General features: G+C 36.0%; 1 protein-coding gene across 9 annotated transcripts in view; it reads left to right on the top strand.

Moving 5' to 3' along the window:
• The window catches only part of LOC131438996 (uncharacterized), a 515,523-nt gene that overhangs the window by 455,094 nt on the left and 42,395 nt on the right, over positions 1 to 18,034 (top strand). For all 9 annotated transcript variants that reach the window (XM_058609452.1, XM_058609453.1, XM_058609455.1 and 6 more), the window contains one exon: positions 12,403 to 12,475. In XM_058609452.1, coding sequence (XP_058465435.1) covers positions 12,403 to 12,475 — 73 coding nt within the window. The remainder of the gene's footprint in view (positions 1 to 12,402; positions 12,476 to 18,034) is intronic.

Genomic DNA, 18,034 nt, shown 5'->3' with positions numbered 1-18,034 from the left:
TGCGAGGATTTGTTGAGTTATGGAACTGGTGGCTTCAGTGATTCTTTACTTCAGAAAGTGAAGATACTCGATTGCAAGCAAATTGAGCTCAGTATCAAGCACTGAAGACGGAACCAAGTCTTATCTCCCATCAGCGTCGTTTCGAGTAACTTTCGCTGGGTCTGCTTTACCTAACTTCGTCCTCTTGGGCAGGGGTCGTCTTCCTGTTCCTCTATTTGTGCTACGTGTTATGAATTGCATAAACTGCATAAAATGCAAACAATTAGGTCACACCGCTTCTCACTGTGGTAATAAAGATAGGTGTGGTAAATGTGGAGCAAATTATGAGGACGAATCGTGCAGTAGAAATTCTGAAAAATGTGTCTACTGTGGGAATACTCCTCATGATATCTCTTCATGTCCAACATATAAATCACGCGCAGATAAACTGAAAAAGTCTCTGAAAGAGCGTTCCAAGCGTTCATATGCTGAAATGCTAGAGAAAGCTGCACCACCGACCAATACTAATCTCTTTACTTGCTTGTCAGCTAACGAATGTGAGTCTGACGATCCCCAAGAAGGTACATCTTCTACTGTGCCTAGAAGTTTTAGGAAGCGAAAAAATATAACGTTCAACAAACTTCCCTGTAAAGGCCCGAAGATATCTTCTCAGGGACAATCAAATACAACATCTAAATTTAGTGCTCCAAAAAAATCAAAGAAAATTGCTCCAGGTCTAGAAGATCTTAGATCCGACAAGGAGTATCCAGCACTTCCTGGAACATCGCAACCCCTCAGTGTTCCACGAGATCAGTCAGAGAATCAGACCAGTGCTGGGTTTATAAAATTTTCCGACATCGTGGAGTGGATCCTATCTACTTTCAACATGCCTGATCCTTTCAAAAGCATTGTGATAGCTGTTATATCTACAGTTGAATCATTTTTGAAGCAGTTGACTGCAAAATGGCCCCTCCTTTCAGCGATCATATACTTCAATGGCTAAATCCTTGAAAGAGATTACGACTTTGATAACTGTTCTACAGTTGAATTGCAGAAATATCATTCCTAAAATAGATTCTTTTAAATTCCTAATAAACAACTTACAATGTGACGCATTTGCTTTATTTGAATCATGGTTAACTTCTGAAATACCCCTCAACTTCCACGATTTTAACATTATTCGCTGGGATCGAGAAACCCCGTACGGAGGAGTACTTTTAGGGATCAAAAAGTGCTATTCCTTCCATCGTATCAACCTCCCCTCGATACCAGATATTGAAGTCGTCGCATGTCAAGTCACAATGAAAGGCAAAGACCTTTGCATTGCTTCCGTCTACATTCCCCCAAGAGCCTCGATTGGGCACCGACGGTTTTGCGACCTCCTACACCAACGTTAGTTTTAGGAGACTTTAACTCTCATGGTACGGGATGGGGCTGTCTTCATGATGATAACAGATCAACTTTGATCTATGATCTTTACGATAACTTCAATATGACCATTTTGAATACGGGAGAAATGACACGGATTCCTGCACCACCAGCAAGACCAAGTGCGCTGGATCTTTCCATTTGTTCGACATCGCTACGGTTGGATTGCAAGTGGAAGGTAATCCCCACGGTAGCGATCATTTGCCGATCGTAATTTCAATCACCAGATCATTGGAGACAATCAATGTTTCGTATGACCTCACACGAAATATTGATTGGAAATACTACGCAAATTCGATATCTGAGAAACTAGATACAACACAAGAACTTCCTCCGGAGGAAGAGTACACGTTTCTGGCTGACTTGATTCTCGATACCGCGATTCAATCTCAGACTGAACGTGTACTCGGCGCGAAAACTAACATCCGTCCTCCCAACCCGTGGTGGGACAAAGAGTGCTCAGAACTGAAAGTAGAATAAACTTCAGCGTTCAGAAAAAATGGAACACCAGATAACTATCGAAAATACGCGTCGTTAGATTTTAAAATGAAAAGCATAATTAAAGCTAAGAAAAGCGGTTATTGGCGTCGATTCGTAGACGGATTGTAGAGAGAAACATCAATGAGCACTCTTTGGAATACGGCCCGACGAATGCGCAACTATAATACCACGAACGAAAGTGAGGAATATTCGCACCGCTGGATATTCGATTTCGCTAAAAAAGTAGGTCCTGACTCTGTTCCGGAGCAGAAGATCACCCGCGTCACGTCATCAAACAGGAACGAACCATCGTTTTCAATGGTAGAGTTCTCACTTGCGCTCCTGTCATGTAACAATAAAGCTCCGGGGCTAGACAGAATCAAATTCAACTTGTTGAAGAATCTGTCTGACATCGTCAAAAGACGCTTGCTGAATTTATTCGGCGAGTTCCTAGAGGGTAATATTGTCCCACACGACTGGAGACAAGTGAGAGTGATTACACACAAAAACAACGCCAAAAAAAGTGAGAGTGATCGCCATTCAAAAACCAGGGAAACCAGCCTCCGATCACGATTCGTATAGGCCGATTGCTATGCTTTCCTGTATCCGAAAATTGTTCGAAAAAATGATTCTATTTCGCCTAGACAATTGGGCCGAGACTAATGGTTTGCTTTCAGATACACAATTTGGCTTCCGCAAGGGCAAAGGAACGAACGATTGTCTTGCGTTGCTCTAAACGGAAATTCAAATAGCATTTGCTCGTAAAGAACAAATGGCATCAGTTTTCCTAGATATCAAGGGGGCTTTCGACTCAGTTTCTATAAATATCCTGTCTGAGAAGTTGCATCAGCATGGTCTTTCGCCAGTTTTTAATAACTTTTTGTATAATCTATTGTCCGAGAAACACATGTATTTCGCGCATGGTGATTTGTCGACAATACGATTCAGTTACATGGGTCTTCCTCAGGGCTCATGCTTAAGCCCCCTTTTATACAATTTTTACGTGAACAACATTGATGAATGTATCAATACATCTTGCACGCTAAGACAACTTGCCGATGACAGCGTTGTGTCTATTATAGGACCCAAAGCTACCCATCTTCAAGGACCATTACAAGATTATTGCAAAATAATTTGTATTTCATCTAGTACTTCCAAATCGTCAAAACACAACAAAATCGAAATTCATTGATTTTCCATAGAAATCGTGAAAAGCTATTTATAAAATGTATCCGAATGTAATCCTTATAGCCAGCATATCATCGCATTATTTTTCCAAATAATTGTGAAAGATCACAAAAACACTCCTTTTTCAGAGCTATTTTTGATAACACTCGGAAAATCCTTCAAATTTTCCAGCCATTTTCACCCTGCAGATAGATAAAAGTTGTTTTGTTCCTGTAAATGTTTTAAAAGATTGTGATTTTTACGCCCATATAAGAATGAGAACACAAATGGGCTTTTTCCCACCTTATCTGTCCATTTAGATTCGTTTATCCGATGGACATAAAAAGAAATAAATAAATAAAAGTTTTTCAATGGTCTGTATGTTTTCAAATGTTTCAAATTTTACATCGAAAATTTCCTAATTTCAACCGCGCGCCATAAATTTGATTAGTACCTTATGCTAGCTGGCTGGCCTTATTAAAATAAAGAAGTTCCGACCTAAACTATGAGCAAATTTTCATCCGAATCGTAGGAATTAGAAGCTGATTTTGTCATGTTTCCAGCTGTTGATATCTGAAATTTCTGAAATCCGATTTTTCCTTCCTCATTCTGAAGTCGTGTTGGGGCCACTTAGCGTCAAGTCAAGTGGATAACTGTTCATAAAACTGAGTAAGCTTTTAGCACGGCATGCAATGCAACCATGACTACCGCACGCCGCCTACTGGTTCTGGGGTTTTGCTAGGCGCTGGCCTCCGAGTTGCACACAGCTCCGCAGCTGGTGGTTTTGCACTAATGTTTCATTCTTAGTTGAGTGTGACGGCGACTTGACTTGACTAGTCTGTTGGCTGGTTCATATTAAATTTTAATAGGCTAATGTGTCCTTATACGAGTGCACAGACGCTACACGCCTATTTGCGTAGTAAATTGGCCCAACCCTTACGGCGTGCTCGTTTTAATTCAGTTTGCTTTTTTTGTGAAAGTGAAATACCGCCCGGCATGTTTATTATTGGACATGCACATTAGTTTCGATGTTTCGATTATGGTGTTCGGCTTCGGCGGGGAAGGTCCGACACCGAAATTGGTCAACCCTTAGAATATTTCAAGTGTCGTATCACCTAGTTTATTTTATTTATTTTTTTTAGGTAACGGACTCCGATTCAAACTTGCCTAGCGGGGGTGCATGATTCACTCGGAAATTATTTCCTTCGCCAACGGGACCAGGCAAACACGATTACGAAATGTTCGGTTTCATAGAAGAAAAAAAAACCCGCTCGCCCGCCAAGGGTCCAAAAGTGATTGCATCGAAGGCTGCTGCAAGTACAATGCATTAATGGAGAGACAGGCGACAGAGTTTTTTACAAGATTCGCAACATAATTATGAATTGATGTTGTTAGACGACGGAAAATGAGATTTGTCATTGTTCGGTCGGTTTTTATTTAGTCTTAACAGTTGATTAAGATTAATTTTTCTAAACGCAAGTTAATTTGTCTACAAGACTGTGGTTAATAATTGATGATCTGTTGGAAACATCTTATGCTCAACAGACAGTTGGGAACAACTTTACAAGCCAATCCTGCTTCTAAAGCACAACAATTCCAATCAAAATGGATAAAGCCAAACAAAATTCTAATTTGAATAAGGCAACCTTTGCAACCTGGCCAGATAGCGTGGTGTGCGTGACCAACAACATCATTTGCATGGAGATCAAACGAGAAAAAAAAACAAAACTCGTTTCCCTACCCGGTCCATTTGATATCCGGCTGCCGTTTCGTGCCTTGGGGGGAACACTGGGGTGCTACCAAATCCATGTTGTCAGCTAACACGATCATACCAAACCAACCTCCGTGTCGATTCAGCACCGGTTTAATTTTTGTTTCAGGGAAAACAACTAAATCTAATCACCACCAACTCATTTCCGATGGACAAATAAACCGAAATGTGAGAGGGGCGGGGGTCCAAGTAGTTACTATCAGTGATCGACCAGAGCAGTGCCGTCAAAGCTCCACCGTCAAGGCGGCATGATTTGAACTTGGATTGTCTTTCCCGGATCCTAATAATGACATTGTCACGGAGTCTGTTTATTCTGTTTGGTTTTGTTTGGTGCCTCGCTCGGACACTCTTTCTCTCTCTGGTAGTGAAGTGGAACTTTTAATCAGTCGCGCGATCACACGACTTCAAGTGGAAGCAAAACAATCGACTTTCAATTATGTGCAGAGATCGGTGCGAGGAAGAAATTAAACACTATGAAGTCACCTTACGAATTCATGCTGTGTGATCTTCAGAAGTTGAAAAACCCATGATTTACTGTCTCAAACAAAGTTCGAATTTCGAACCACTTAAAGGAGTGAGAAAAAATCAGCACAAAAATTCGTGAGTAGCAATTGTCCATTCCAATACTTCGTTCTTTTTTTGCGGGTTTCTCACTTTCTTGCCTTGCAGTCATCGTCCATTGTCCAACCAGATATACCGGTTCTCTCTCTCTATCTTTCTTTCTTTCTTTCTTTACCATTGGTTTATGTAATCACGTGCCCAATTTCAGTCACTTGAACCATTATGCAAATGAACTTGCGTCGGTAGAAGCTGACCGGTTTCGTGAACCATTTTTCGCCAAGGTGATTTTGTTTTTTTTTTTTTGCCAAATCGCGGGGACCTACCTCCCCTCCTCTCCCTTTCCGACTCATTAAAACAAGAGACCACCAACCGCCAGTTCACCGAATACTATTTCGCCGAGTCGAGTCATCTCGTCACATGTTTTATTTTGTTGAAAATATCTGCTAGAGAATGTTACAATTCTAGTGGCACTGATCATCTTTTCTTATAGGTTGCATCAAACGGCTCTATTTACAAATCAGCATCTTTACACTCTGTCACCAACAAGGGCGAAGCTATCAGCAGTAATCGTTCTTTGGAATAAATTTATTGGCCCTGAAAAGAACCGTTTAATATATTTTCTCCAAAAGCATTTACTTCACTTCTTTCCTTTTCTCTCTCTCTCTCTCTCTAGAGAAAGGGAATGTTACGAATTATAAGGAATCCGTTAAAAAACTAAATTTATATGAACTGTGAAAATATCGAATTAGGTCACGATGGTTTTCTCTGTGATCGAACAAATTAGAAAAATAAGAAAAACCTATTTTAATCCACCTAGTGCTGTAATGATGCCTTTCTTTTGTGAAAATCGATTCTAGCATCGCAGAGAAATTGAAGTGAATTTAGTTTTAGGAGTTTTTCTTCTCCACTTTCGGTGCTCTCGGAACAGGAAAAGAAGAGATCAGTAGTGCCGAATTAAGTTTTCATGCCGACAAACTAACAAGCTCTTCAAATTAGAAGAATTTATCAGACAGTTTTATGGGATTTGAAACTGTTTTTAACCATCGTTCGTGGAAAAATACTAATAAAATTGATAATTTTCCACTTATCACGCTTTAGTTCCGGAACCGAAAGTCGGATCTAGATAAAATGTTCTACAAATTTTTTGGACCTTTCATATGAATCTTAGTTTGCGAAAATCGGTTGAGTTGTTCCAGAGATAATTGAGTGTAAACTTTTTCTCGAATTTTCACATATTACCATATAACTCCGGAACCGGAAATCACACTCAAATGAAATTCAATAGCAAACTATGGGACCAGAATACCTTCTATTTGAATCTTAGTTTGTGAAAATCGGTTCAGCCATCTCTGAAAAAAAGTGAGAGCATATTTGTTTCATTTTTTTGGTACATATCATCCTATATCTCTGGAACCGGATGTCGGATCGGAATGAAACTCAATATCAGACTATAAGACTATGAGACCTTTCATTTGAATCTTTGTTTGTGAAAATCGGTTTAGCCAGCTCTGAGAAAAGTGAGTGCATATTTTTGTAACATACACACACAAACACACCCACACACAGAGAGAGAGAGAGAGAGAGAGAGAGAGAGAGAGAGAGATTTGCTCAGTTCGTCGAGCTGAGTCGAATGGTATATGTAAGTCTATATGAGAAAGGCAAAACTGGTAAAATTTAGAAAATACCGGCAAAAAAGGAAAATTCGGATATAGGAAAAGATGAAAAAACTGAATAAACTAAAAAAGTAGGGAGAAATTTGATATTAGAAAAATTTGAAACAATTGGCAAAATTTAATAAAATGGGATAATTGAAAAAATTTGAAAAATCGGAAAATTCGAAAACATGAACATAAATTGACAAATTGACATTAAAGGAACTTAAACCATTTAAAAAAAAACTTAAAAAGTAGAATCGAATTTTAATAAAATTAAATAGAATCAAGCGCTTGAAACGTTCCAAAATTACTAACATCAATTAGATTTGACTTTGTGTAGTTCAATTCAAAAAATATATATAATTAAAATGGACAATATAAGAAAAAAAATTTAGAAAAAAATGAAAGTATAAAAATTGAAATTTTCATAATATAGTAATATTAAACAAATTTTAAAAATATTGAAAAATTTATATTTAAAAAACTGGCAATTTAAAAACTTAGTAAAGTTGAAAAAATTGGATCACCAATTACATCAAATTACATCAACAAATTGGACAAAAATGTAAAAAATACTTAAATCAACTAGATTTAAATTTGTATGAACAAACTTTGAAAGCTTTCAAGAACTCGAAAATTGTGGTCCCTTGCATTGCATTGAAAAAATAAAAAAGAAATTCGGAAAATTGAAACAAACTGCAACAATTGAAAACATAAGAAAAAAAATTAATTTGCAAAACAGGCAATATTTACCCATTCTGAAAAAATTAAAAACTAAAGAACAGGAAAAATGGCCAAACTTAAAAACTTCAAAATTAGAACAAAACGGTACTTTGAATTATTTTTACGTTTCTTTGACTCATCAGTGCAGATCAGTTCAAATTGAACTGCTTAGTGCTAAACTCGGCAGTGCAATGTCTTTTCTGACCTGCCGAACGAAAACGTGTTTTCGACTATTTCTGGCCGATGCAGGTACTTTGAAGAAATGAATGAAAATAGGCAATATAGAAAGAAAAGAAGAAAAATGGAAAAAAAATGAAAAATAGTAAGTTGGAAAACTTTATAATAAGAATGAGTAAGAATATCAACTTAATTCGAAAAAATTGGACACATTGAAACTCAAAAACGTTCTAAAATTATTACCATGAGCTCTTGGATTCTCAGGCTCCCGTGACATTGAATAACGATTATTACAAAAATCGATCACACTGGAACGATTGTAACTTTGGAAATTCGGGTAAAAGAAGCCGCGTATAAAAACCACATAACTTGGAAGCTCCGTGTAAAAAAATCACATAACTTCGGAGATCCATGTAAAAACCTACATGAAAAACCACGTAAAAAATTTGGAAATTGGAATTTGATATAAGAAGTTTGAAAAATAGTGCAAAATTGAAAAAATAGGATATTTTGTAAAAAAAAACAAAAACATAATAAAAAAACTAGGTTAAATTGAAAAAAAAATTGAAAATTTAGGAAAAAATGATAAAATGGACAATTGAGAAAACTTAAGAAAAGAAAAAAAGAAATGAAAAGAATAAAGAATGGAAGAGAGTGGATAATAGGAAAAAATAGAAAAATTAGAAGAATAGAAACTTTCGGAAAACTTAGCAAAATAGGAAAAACCTGAAACAATTTATAAATAAACGCTGAAATTAGAAGAATTGAAAAAGTAGAAGGAACTTTAACATAAAAAGGTTTACAAAAATTCCGAAATTGAAGAAAATAGGAGATTTTGAATAGTAAAAAAACAGACACTTGAAAAAATGAACAAAATTGACAAATTAGAACATCAAAGGAGTTAAAGCAATTGAAAAATTGTTAATAAAATGTGAGTAAGAAAAATTCGAAATTATTAGATAATTATATGAAATCAAAGAATTGAAAATATTGTGAAACTAGATCTAATTTTGCATGGACAAACTTAAAAAAAACTTCAAAAATTGTTATCTCGCATAAAAAACGCAACGTAAAAAAATCAGTTTATTGGACTATCGGAGAATTTTACTATTAAATAAATTAGATTACAAGCTAAATTTACAAAAGTTCCAAGGAAATATGGGCGAAATTGGAATTTTAAACAATTGAAAAATTTTAGGAGAAAAAAAATTGGAAATCATGAAATACAGAAAAAATGGAGTAAGGAAAGAATGGAAGAAATAGGATAAACTTAACAAAAGAGGAAAATATTAAAAATAGGAAAAACTGGAAAATTTAATAAATAAATGAGATAATTAGAACAATTGAAAATGTAGGAAGAATTTGAATGCAGGAAGTTTGAAAAAAATGAAAAAACAAGATTTTGAAAATAGAAAAATCAGAACCTTACAAAAAATGAACAAAATTGAAAAATTAGAACTACAAAGGACTTAAAAAAATTATTAAATGGTAAAAGAATAAGAGATACAAAAATTTCAAAATTAGAATAGAGAATTACATAAAATCAAAGAATTGGAAATATGGTGAAAACTAAATTTAATAAAAACATCTACAAATTCAAAAATTGTTATCTCGCATAAAAAACAACGTAAAAAAAAGACCTCAGTGTATAGGACTATAGGAAAATCGAACTGAATAATTATATTTGAATTATATTTAAGGAAAAAAATTAGAAATCATGAAATGTAGAAGAAATGGAAAGAGTGAAGAATGGAAGAAATAGGATAAACTTCACAAAATAAAAAAAGTGAAAAATTGGAAGAATATAAACATTTGAAAAATTTAACAAAATAGAAACAATTAATAAAATACGAGAATATTAGAAGAATCGATGAAGAAGGAAGCAATTTGATATAAGAAATTTGAAAAAAAAATGCGAAATTGAAGAAAATAGGTGATTTTTAAAAGTAAATATATCAGAAACTTGGAAAAAATGACAAATTAGACCAGAAAGAAATTAAAACAATTATTAAACTGTAAAAATATAAAAATATTTAGGTTTGAAAATTTGAATTTATTAGGGAATTACATAAAATTAAGAATTGGAAATGTTGTGACAACGAGATTCAATTTTGTATGAATAAACTTAAACTTCAAAATTCCTTCCAAAAATTCAAAATTCCCAATTCCTATTCTCTTCAAAATTGAGGAAGATGATAGCTGGGAAACCGAGTACACTGAAAAAAACGAAAAATCTACAAAATGGGTAACATTTGAACATAATGAAAAAATCGGAAAAAGTAAAAAAATGAACAAATAAAAAAAAACTGAAATTGTGGAAAATATGAACAAATTCAAACATTAAAGGATTTTAGAAAATAGGAATAGTAGGAAAAATTAAAAACAAAGGAAAACACATAATTAGTAGAAAAATTTTAAAAATAGAATGAATTCGAATAATAAATTATATCCAAGAATTGGAAAATTGTAAAATCACTGAAATCAACTATATTCTATTTAAACACAAACTCAAAAAAAAACATTTGAAATTTTGTTAATTTGAAATCTTGTCTCCTTAGACTGTCTTATTTTAAGATACAATAATAAATTGTAAAACCGAACACGTTGGAGAAATTTGAAAACTAAAGAAAAGTGTAAAAAATAATTTAAAATATGCAGAAAGTGGCAATATGAAACAAATTATAAAATTTAAAAAAACTTAAAAAATTGGAGAAATATCATAAGTTCAAAAAATTGGTAAACTTGGTAAAATTGAAAAATTGATAAATCAAATTAAATCGAAAAATTGGAAATAATATAAAAAAAAACTGAAATAATTTTGATTTGCCAAACACACCAAAACTTTAGAAAAATCTAATATTGTTATCTCAAATGCTGGATCCTTAGACTTCCTTGATATTGAAAATAGTAGTAATTAGAAAAAAAACGAACATATTTAAAAAATCTAGCAAATATACAAAATGGGAAAAATATGAATAGAAAAATTTACGAATCAAATTAAATCAGATAATAGGACAACTTGGAAAAACACTTAAACCAACTAGATAAAATATTGTATTAACAAGTCAAAAAATTTTCAAAATTTGTTATGGAAAAACCGAACACATTGAGAAAATGTTATAGCATAGGAAAAAAAGGAAAATAAATTTAGTAGTTCAAAAACCTAAGGAACAGGAAACATTTTATATATTTAAAAAAATATTAACTAATAATTGATAAATAAAATTAAATCAACGAATTGGAAAAACTGTACAAACACTGAAGTCAACTAGATTTAATGTCGCATAGACAAACTCACAAAAGCTCTTTAAAATTCTAAAATTGTTAGTTGGGTATTTATTTTAACTTCCTTAATATTGAAAAATTTAATAATGGCAAACCAAACACATTGGAAATCATAGAAAATTCTAATAAATGGTAAATAGTAAAACAAAATAAAATCATAAAAAAGAATTTGAAATTTGCAAAAACTGGCAATATTCAACAAAATTGAAAAATTTAAGAAGCTGAATAAGAGGAAAAATTGTACAACATGGAAAATGGATAGAAATTAACGAAATTGAACAGATTAAGCAACATGAAAATTTGGGAAAATGAATAAAAATGCAAAAATCTGCAATATACAAAAAAGATTTTAAAAATTAGGAATTTCGAAAATAAAAAAAAATAAAAATAAAGAACAGTTGAATTGAAAAATTGAACAAACATAAAAACTTGATGAACTTGTACAAACTGGAAAATTTATAAATCAATTAAATGTATGAATTTGAAGAATTGTTAAAACACCGAAGAATTGTAATTTTGTAAGAACACTGGATTTAATTTTCTATGGACGAACTCAAAAAACTTTCAAAAGTTCTGAAACCTTAGACTTCCAGATGTTGAAAAAAGTAATAATTGGAAAAACCAAACACATTCGAAAAAACTCTTGGGACTCTTGGGACTCTTGGGACTCTTGGGACTCTTGGGACTCTTGGGACTCTTGGGACTCTTGGGACTCTTGGGACTCTTGGGACTCTTGGGACTCTTGGGACTCTTGGGACTGTTGGGACTCTTGAGACTTTTGGGACTCTTGGCGAATGAAAAATGGCGGATACATTTTATTATACGGAAAATATCAAATAAGGCACTTGGACACTTTTAGTACCAATCTGTGTGCCCATCGTAAAGTTTTTCAGGTGATCATAACCAACACGAAATTCCATTAGTTCTTAAAAATAATAAACTTAAGTGAATCAGCAAATCTTCTGGTTGTCACTCCTCGTGAACTGACTTCCATCTTTACTTAGGAAATTCATCTGATATATTTGCTGACTCATCACTATGAAAATTGAACAATGAACACCACGAAAGGGATCGATTTAATGCTTTTTTTCATCCCCATTAAAATGCGCTTCGTCATTTGCGGAGAATCCTACTAAAACGATTCTTTTTTTTTCTCTCTCTCTCATTGTTTTGCAGGATCGGTTTATGCGGCTTCGACAACCCGATGCGTGATCACAAGACAGAGGAAGTGAAGCGACACGTCGGACAGGTGAGCTATTCTACCGAAGAACAGCAATATCAATTAGCCCTTCTAAATGACATTTTCTATCTGAAGTACGCTTCCATCGATTCGCTCGAGAATCGCGCCATTGTCGAGTGCATGGCGTACATCCGATTAAGATCAAGGACGACCATCGTGGTCTTGCTCAGCTCAGCGATCGAATGGTGCAGTGGGTGAAGGAGGGATTCGACGGGGGTCTCACAAATGTCAGTCTCATCCGGATGATCGGTTGGTCCACGCGCATGCTGAGAAATTAATTCATTTCGACCGGGGGTACACAAAACTCTTCACGAGCACGTAGACACCGGCAAAGTGGGTAATAGAGCGCATGATCGCGCACCATTTTGCGATCGGTTCAAGCCGTACACTAATGAAGCTATTCACCGATGGACTAGCACGGACTCCGGTTGTCCTCCGTTTCAGAGAAAACCAAGTCGCCACCGAACCGACGATCACGATCACGACGTCCGTTGCTCTCTAAATAGGTGCAGAAGAAGATCCATCAACGCAAATAGCCTCCACGGCTTACGGTCCACATGCAAGATCTTTTGCACACAGCGGGGATGATCTTTAAATATCAAGGCTTAACACAAATGTGCCCCTTGATGATCTACTAGCTGTGAAACGATTAGCAAATCTAGCAATGATTTATGGGCAATCTAAGAATGATGTTTTCTGTTCAACTATTTCCTTACCTGGTTTTGGAATGCGACAGTAGAAATCCCAGTTATCTTCATTTGTATTGATTAGCGATCATCAGCGATTGAAGAGCATACGACATCCGCATTGACTATTTGATGTTCGATTATCACCACCGTGCGAACAGCTGTCAGTGACGTCACAATTCCACACGGTGGCATCATCTCTCGGTCGAATTGATTCAAAATTAAAATGTCAGTTTGTCGGTTCAATCAATCAATTATTCCTTATTAATTTCATCCAATCCGCTGTCCGAAAGATGTTTATTGACTTGGAGATTGGTCTGACATTTGCACGCATTGAAACGCTTCCGCTCGGCTTCCTTACGCTGGAACCCCTTTTGAGCATCAAGCATACTTTCAGTTTCTTCGCCGCACAGCTGTTATTATTACGGTTTCCATGGTAAATCGGTGTCGGGGAGGTGCACAAAAAACTGGATCTTCTTCGGTTGCCTCTGTCCGACTTCAACTTGACTAGCGCATGAACGACCGCCGTTGCCAGAGATAGTATGCCATGCCACGATAAATCTAGTCCTCCTTGAAAGATTGATCCAGGAAATTGCGGTCTTCATTTTCACCCTGTGAAATGATTTATGTGACGGGGTTCTTCTTTGTCGGACTGAACATCGTTTGAGATGTTATACGAAAGCGTCCTTGAAACCTGGATTTTCTACTTTTGTTTTCATTGGTTCAACAGTTTGAAACCGCAACACTAGACTATAGAATATTATGTGGCTTCACCACGTCACGTCCGAAAGCAGTCCCGTGTGAGTTTCGTAACTGAGTGTTTTTCAGCAAATTTCAACATTCAAACCGCAAGACCGGAGCACTAGCTGTTGATAGTGAAGTTTGCTTCCTGCATGCAACTGTCAATCAACCGAAGCTCCGCTCGTTTTTTTTTCTGTGTTCATTTTCAATGCAAAGTGCAACCTCCATGCATCGTGGCACGGCTCTCTAATGGAGCCTCCTGAATATTTAAATTGAATAAAAAACTAGATGCTGAGTTTTCCACAATTAACACCTATGAAGCACGCAACGTTGAGGTGTCTGGAGAAAAAAAAAAGATTGAAAACACCGGACAGCGAACAGCATGCGGAAGAAGGCTCCGGAAAGGTGCCTTCCTCTAGTGATTCAATGAGATTAGGTTAGTCGTATAACGCAAACTGTCCAACAGAAATTTGAACCAAACCGCTTTCAGGTGTAAACATTTTATTAACATATTCTAGTTGGGCACAGTTTCCTGCTACGACCCGCTCCAAACTAGTCACACAATAATCATAAACAATTTTACTACAAGCTACCGGCAGCCGGTGTCTCACTGGGAAATGAAAAGTTTTTAAACACGATTCGCAAAAAAAAACGAACATTCTTACGTATCAGATGAGCGAACCTGACATTGACGGATTTGTCCATTTCGAAGCAATCCGATGTTTCAACCCATCCCAGTAGCCATGCATCAGTTCATGTCTCGGTTGCCCGGGGCAACTACATGTTAATTTATATGAGTGAATATTCTGTTCGTTTCATCACACTTCCTCCAATCAGTACAATGGCATATGGTGTATTTCGTGTTATTATTTTGAGATGCAGGACTACTTCCGTTCAACAACCTAAGTTTAGGTAGAGTAGCTTTATGTAGTTTCTACAAGGTTCCAGAGCCGGTGAAACATATTAAGCCCAGGTGGGTAATTATTCGTACCGGGGAGAACGACCCAATATTTTGAAGTATTATCTAGTAGATTTCTAAATAATATTTTGTTTCGATATAACTTTGCATGAGACGCGTAAATTCGAGGCTTGAAGCGTTTTCGATATTTTATTGTAAAACAAAATTGCGCATTTAAGGGTTAAATACAATATCTAACTACAAAATTTCTGCCAATATTTGTTTGGAATATTAAGTCAGCAGTCTTTTACGGAACGTATAAACTTATATGTGTTTGCACATTTTCGAAATGATTTCTTTGAGAATTTTGGTTACCCTGATCGTTTAGTTGGTTGGGGTTGATGGTGAAAGATGTCTCGCATGAATCGAAAGCAATGTATTGGTATTACATTGCTTCTGTGGAATTTGGTCTTTCTGTTTCAACAGACTTCGCAGCCGATTCTTAACAGATCGGCTGAAAAGTTCGTATCGTTTCTATGAGAGGGCGCCACTAGATTTAAATCCATACCATTTTCAGTTAGTACCAACCTTCAAAAGATACGTGTATAAATTTGACAGCTGTCTGATTATTAGTTTGTGAGATATTGCATTTTGGGTGAAGCTACTTTTGTTATTATGAAAAAAATGGAAAAAAAGGAATTTCGTGAGTTGATGAAACACTACTTTTTGATGAAAAAAAGTGCCGCCGATATAAAAAAAATGGCGTGATGAGTGTTATCCAGACTCTGCACCGGGCGAAGCAACAATTCGTAAGTGGTTTGCAAAATTTCGTACTGGTCATATGAGCACCGAAGACGATGAACACAGTGGACGTCCAAAAGAGGCTGTTACCGATGAAAACGTGAAAAAAAATCCACAAAATGATTTTCAATGACCGTATGAGAAAGCTTTGTGCAAAATGGGTGCCGCGTGAGCTCACAATCGATCAAAAACAACAACGAATTGATGATCCTGAGCAGTGTTTGGAGCTATTATATCGAAATCAAACCGATTTTTTCGTCGATATATAACAATGGACGAAACATGGCTCCATCACTTCACTCCGGAGTCTAATCGACAGTCAGCTGAGTGGACTGCGCGCGATGAACCGAACCCAAAGCGTGGAAAGATTCAACAATCGGCCGGTAAGGTTATGGCGTCTGTATTTTGGGATTCGCATGGTATAATTTTCATCGACTACCTTGAAAAGGGAAAAACCATCAACAGTGACTATTATATAGCGTTATTAAAGCGTTTGAAGGACGAAATTTCAAAAAACGGCCTCATTTGAAGAAGAAAAAAGTTTTGTTTCATCAAGACAATGCACCGTGTCACAAGTCGATGAAAACCATGCTGAAATTGAACGAATTGGGCTTCGAATTGCTCCCTCATCCACCGTATTCTCCAGATTTGGCCCCCAGTGACTTTTTCCTGTTCTCAGACCTCAAGAGAATGCTCGCTGGTAAAAAATTTAGAAGCAATGAAGAGGTAATCGCTGAAACAGAGGCCTATTTTGAGGCAAAGGACAAATCGTACTACAAAAATGGTATCGAAAAGTTGGAAGATCGCTATAATCGCTGTATCGCCTCTGATGGCAATTATGTTGAATAATAATGTGTGTTTCTATTAAACGATACGAACTTTTCAGCCGAACTTTTAGCATTCAGAATCATTTTATGGCTAGTAGTACGATCCTACTGACACTATGAATCATTCCACATCGGGGCTCGAACATATGACAACTGGCTTATAAAACCAGCGCCATATGCATTGAACCGCAAACCCGGGCGAATCGAACGGTGCACAAAACAAATCCAGCCGCTGATGTGCATAGCACATTGTTAAAAAAAAGTCCCGGGACCGACTGAGATGACGTTTGTAATGTCAAACTATCATCATCGTTCAGAAGACAAATGTGTCAAAATTTCACGTCAATCGCACCACAAACACTAAACTTTCCAACATATAAAAGACGTTACTTTTTGATTTACGAAAACTTAAAAATAACGAATTCCGTTTATTGATTAAACATTGATTCCTATAAGGAAAAACCGGGCAAGTCCAGCAATGGTTTAAGAAGTGTTACCCGCACTCAGATTAAAAACGAAGATTTGTGGTATTCTGATTATAACGTGACTAAATTGTGAACAAGTTTTGATAATCTTGATGGATGAACACAAAATCAAAGTCCGACTGAACTGGAAGTGCTTTTACGATCGTATGCGAAAATCTGGGCATAAAAAAATCTTTTCCAAATAGGTGCCTTGTTCGCTCTCAATCTATCAAAATCTATAAATCCAGAGAGCTGGTCGGCACTGCTTAGTCGCAAAAAAAGGATTTCTTCCGTTGGTATGAAACAGTGGACGAAACATGGATCTATCTTTTTTCTCCGGAGTTGTTTCATCATTTAGACGGGGAAAACGCAACAGCTAGCTGCGACAAGTATGGCGTCAGTTTTTAGATGCTATAAGGGTATAAATAACGTCGACTATCTTGAAAAGGAAGTACCAACAAAAGTTTTTAGTTATTAATGCGTTTCAAGTATGGAATCGTAAAAAACGGCCTCATGTGAAGCAGAAAATATCATCTTTAACCAAGACAGTGAACCGTGTTACAAGTTAATGAAAATAATGGCCAAATTGAACGTATTGGGCACCGATCTGTTTCTTCACCCACCATATTCTCAATAGCCTAGCCCCCAGCGACTACTTGTCATTTGATGATCTGAGAAAGTCATCATCGCAACTGAAGCCTATTTTATGGCCATGGGAAAATCATTCTATAAGTATGATATAGCAAATTTCGATAATAAATAAAGAAATTTTGCTCAAGAAATGTTGTTTTCCTAGTTAGATCCTGAACTTTTTGGACGATGTGGAAGCAACCTTCTCTACGGCAGTATCGAACCGCACAAAGTGGAAGTCCATTCGATACTGAATTTGGTTTTCTGTGAATAATTTTCTCAAATGCAAACGCACTCATTGAAGAGCAGAAATCATATGGAAACCGTGAAGTTATGTATACGAAACCGTCTTTTCAATTAGAGGAATGACAATGCACAGTGGTCCGAAACGGGAAATTAGCGTGACAAAAATATTTCCACTATTAAATAATAGTTTTATTTTTTTTTTTTGTTTCGATTATAGAGGTTTTAACCTTAAGGTCATTCGCCTCTTCGGGCCAGAAAAACTTTCTGACCCTATG

The sequence above is a fragment of the Malaya genurostris genome, chromosome 3 (assembly GCF_030247185.1).
Source record: "Malaya genurostris strain Urasoe2022 chromosome 3, Malgen_1.1, whole genome shotgun sequence".
Lineage (NCBI taxonomy): Eukaryota > Metazoa > Arthropoda > Insecta > Diptera > Culicidae > Malaya > Malaya genurostris.
Note: the sequence above shows the minus strand (reverse complement) of the source record. Positions and strands in the feature narration are given on the sequence as shown.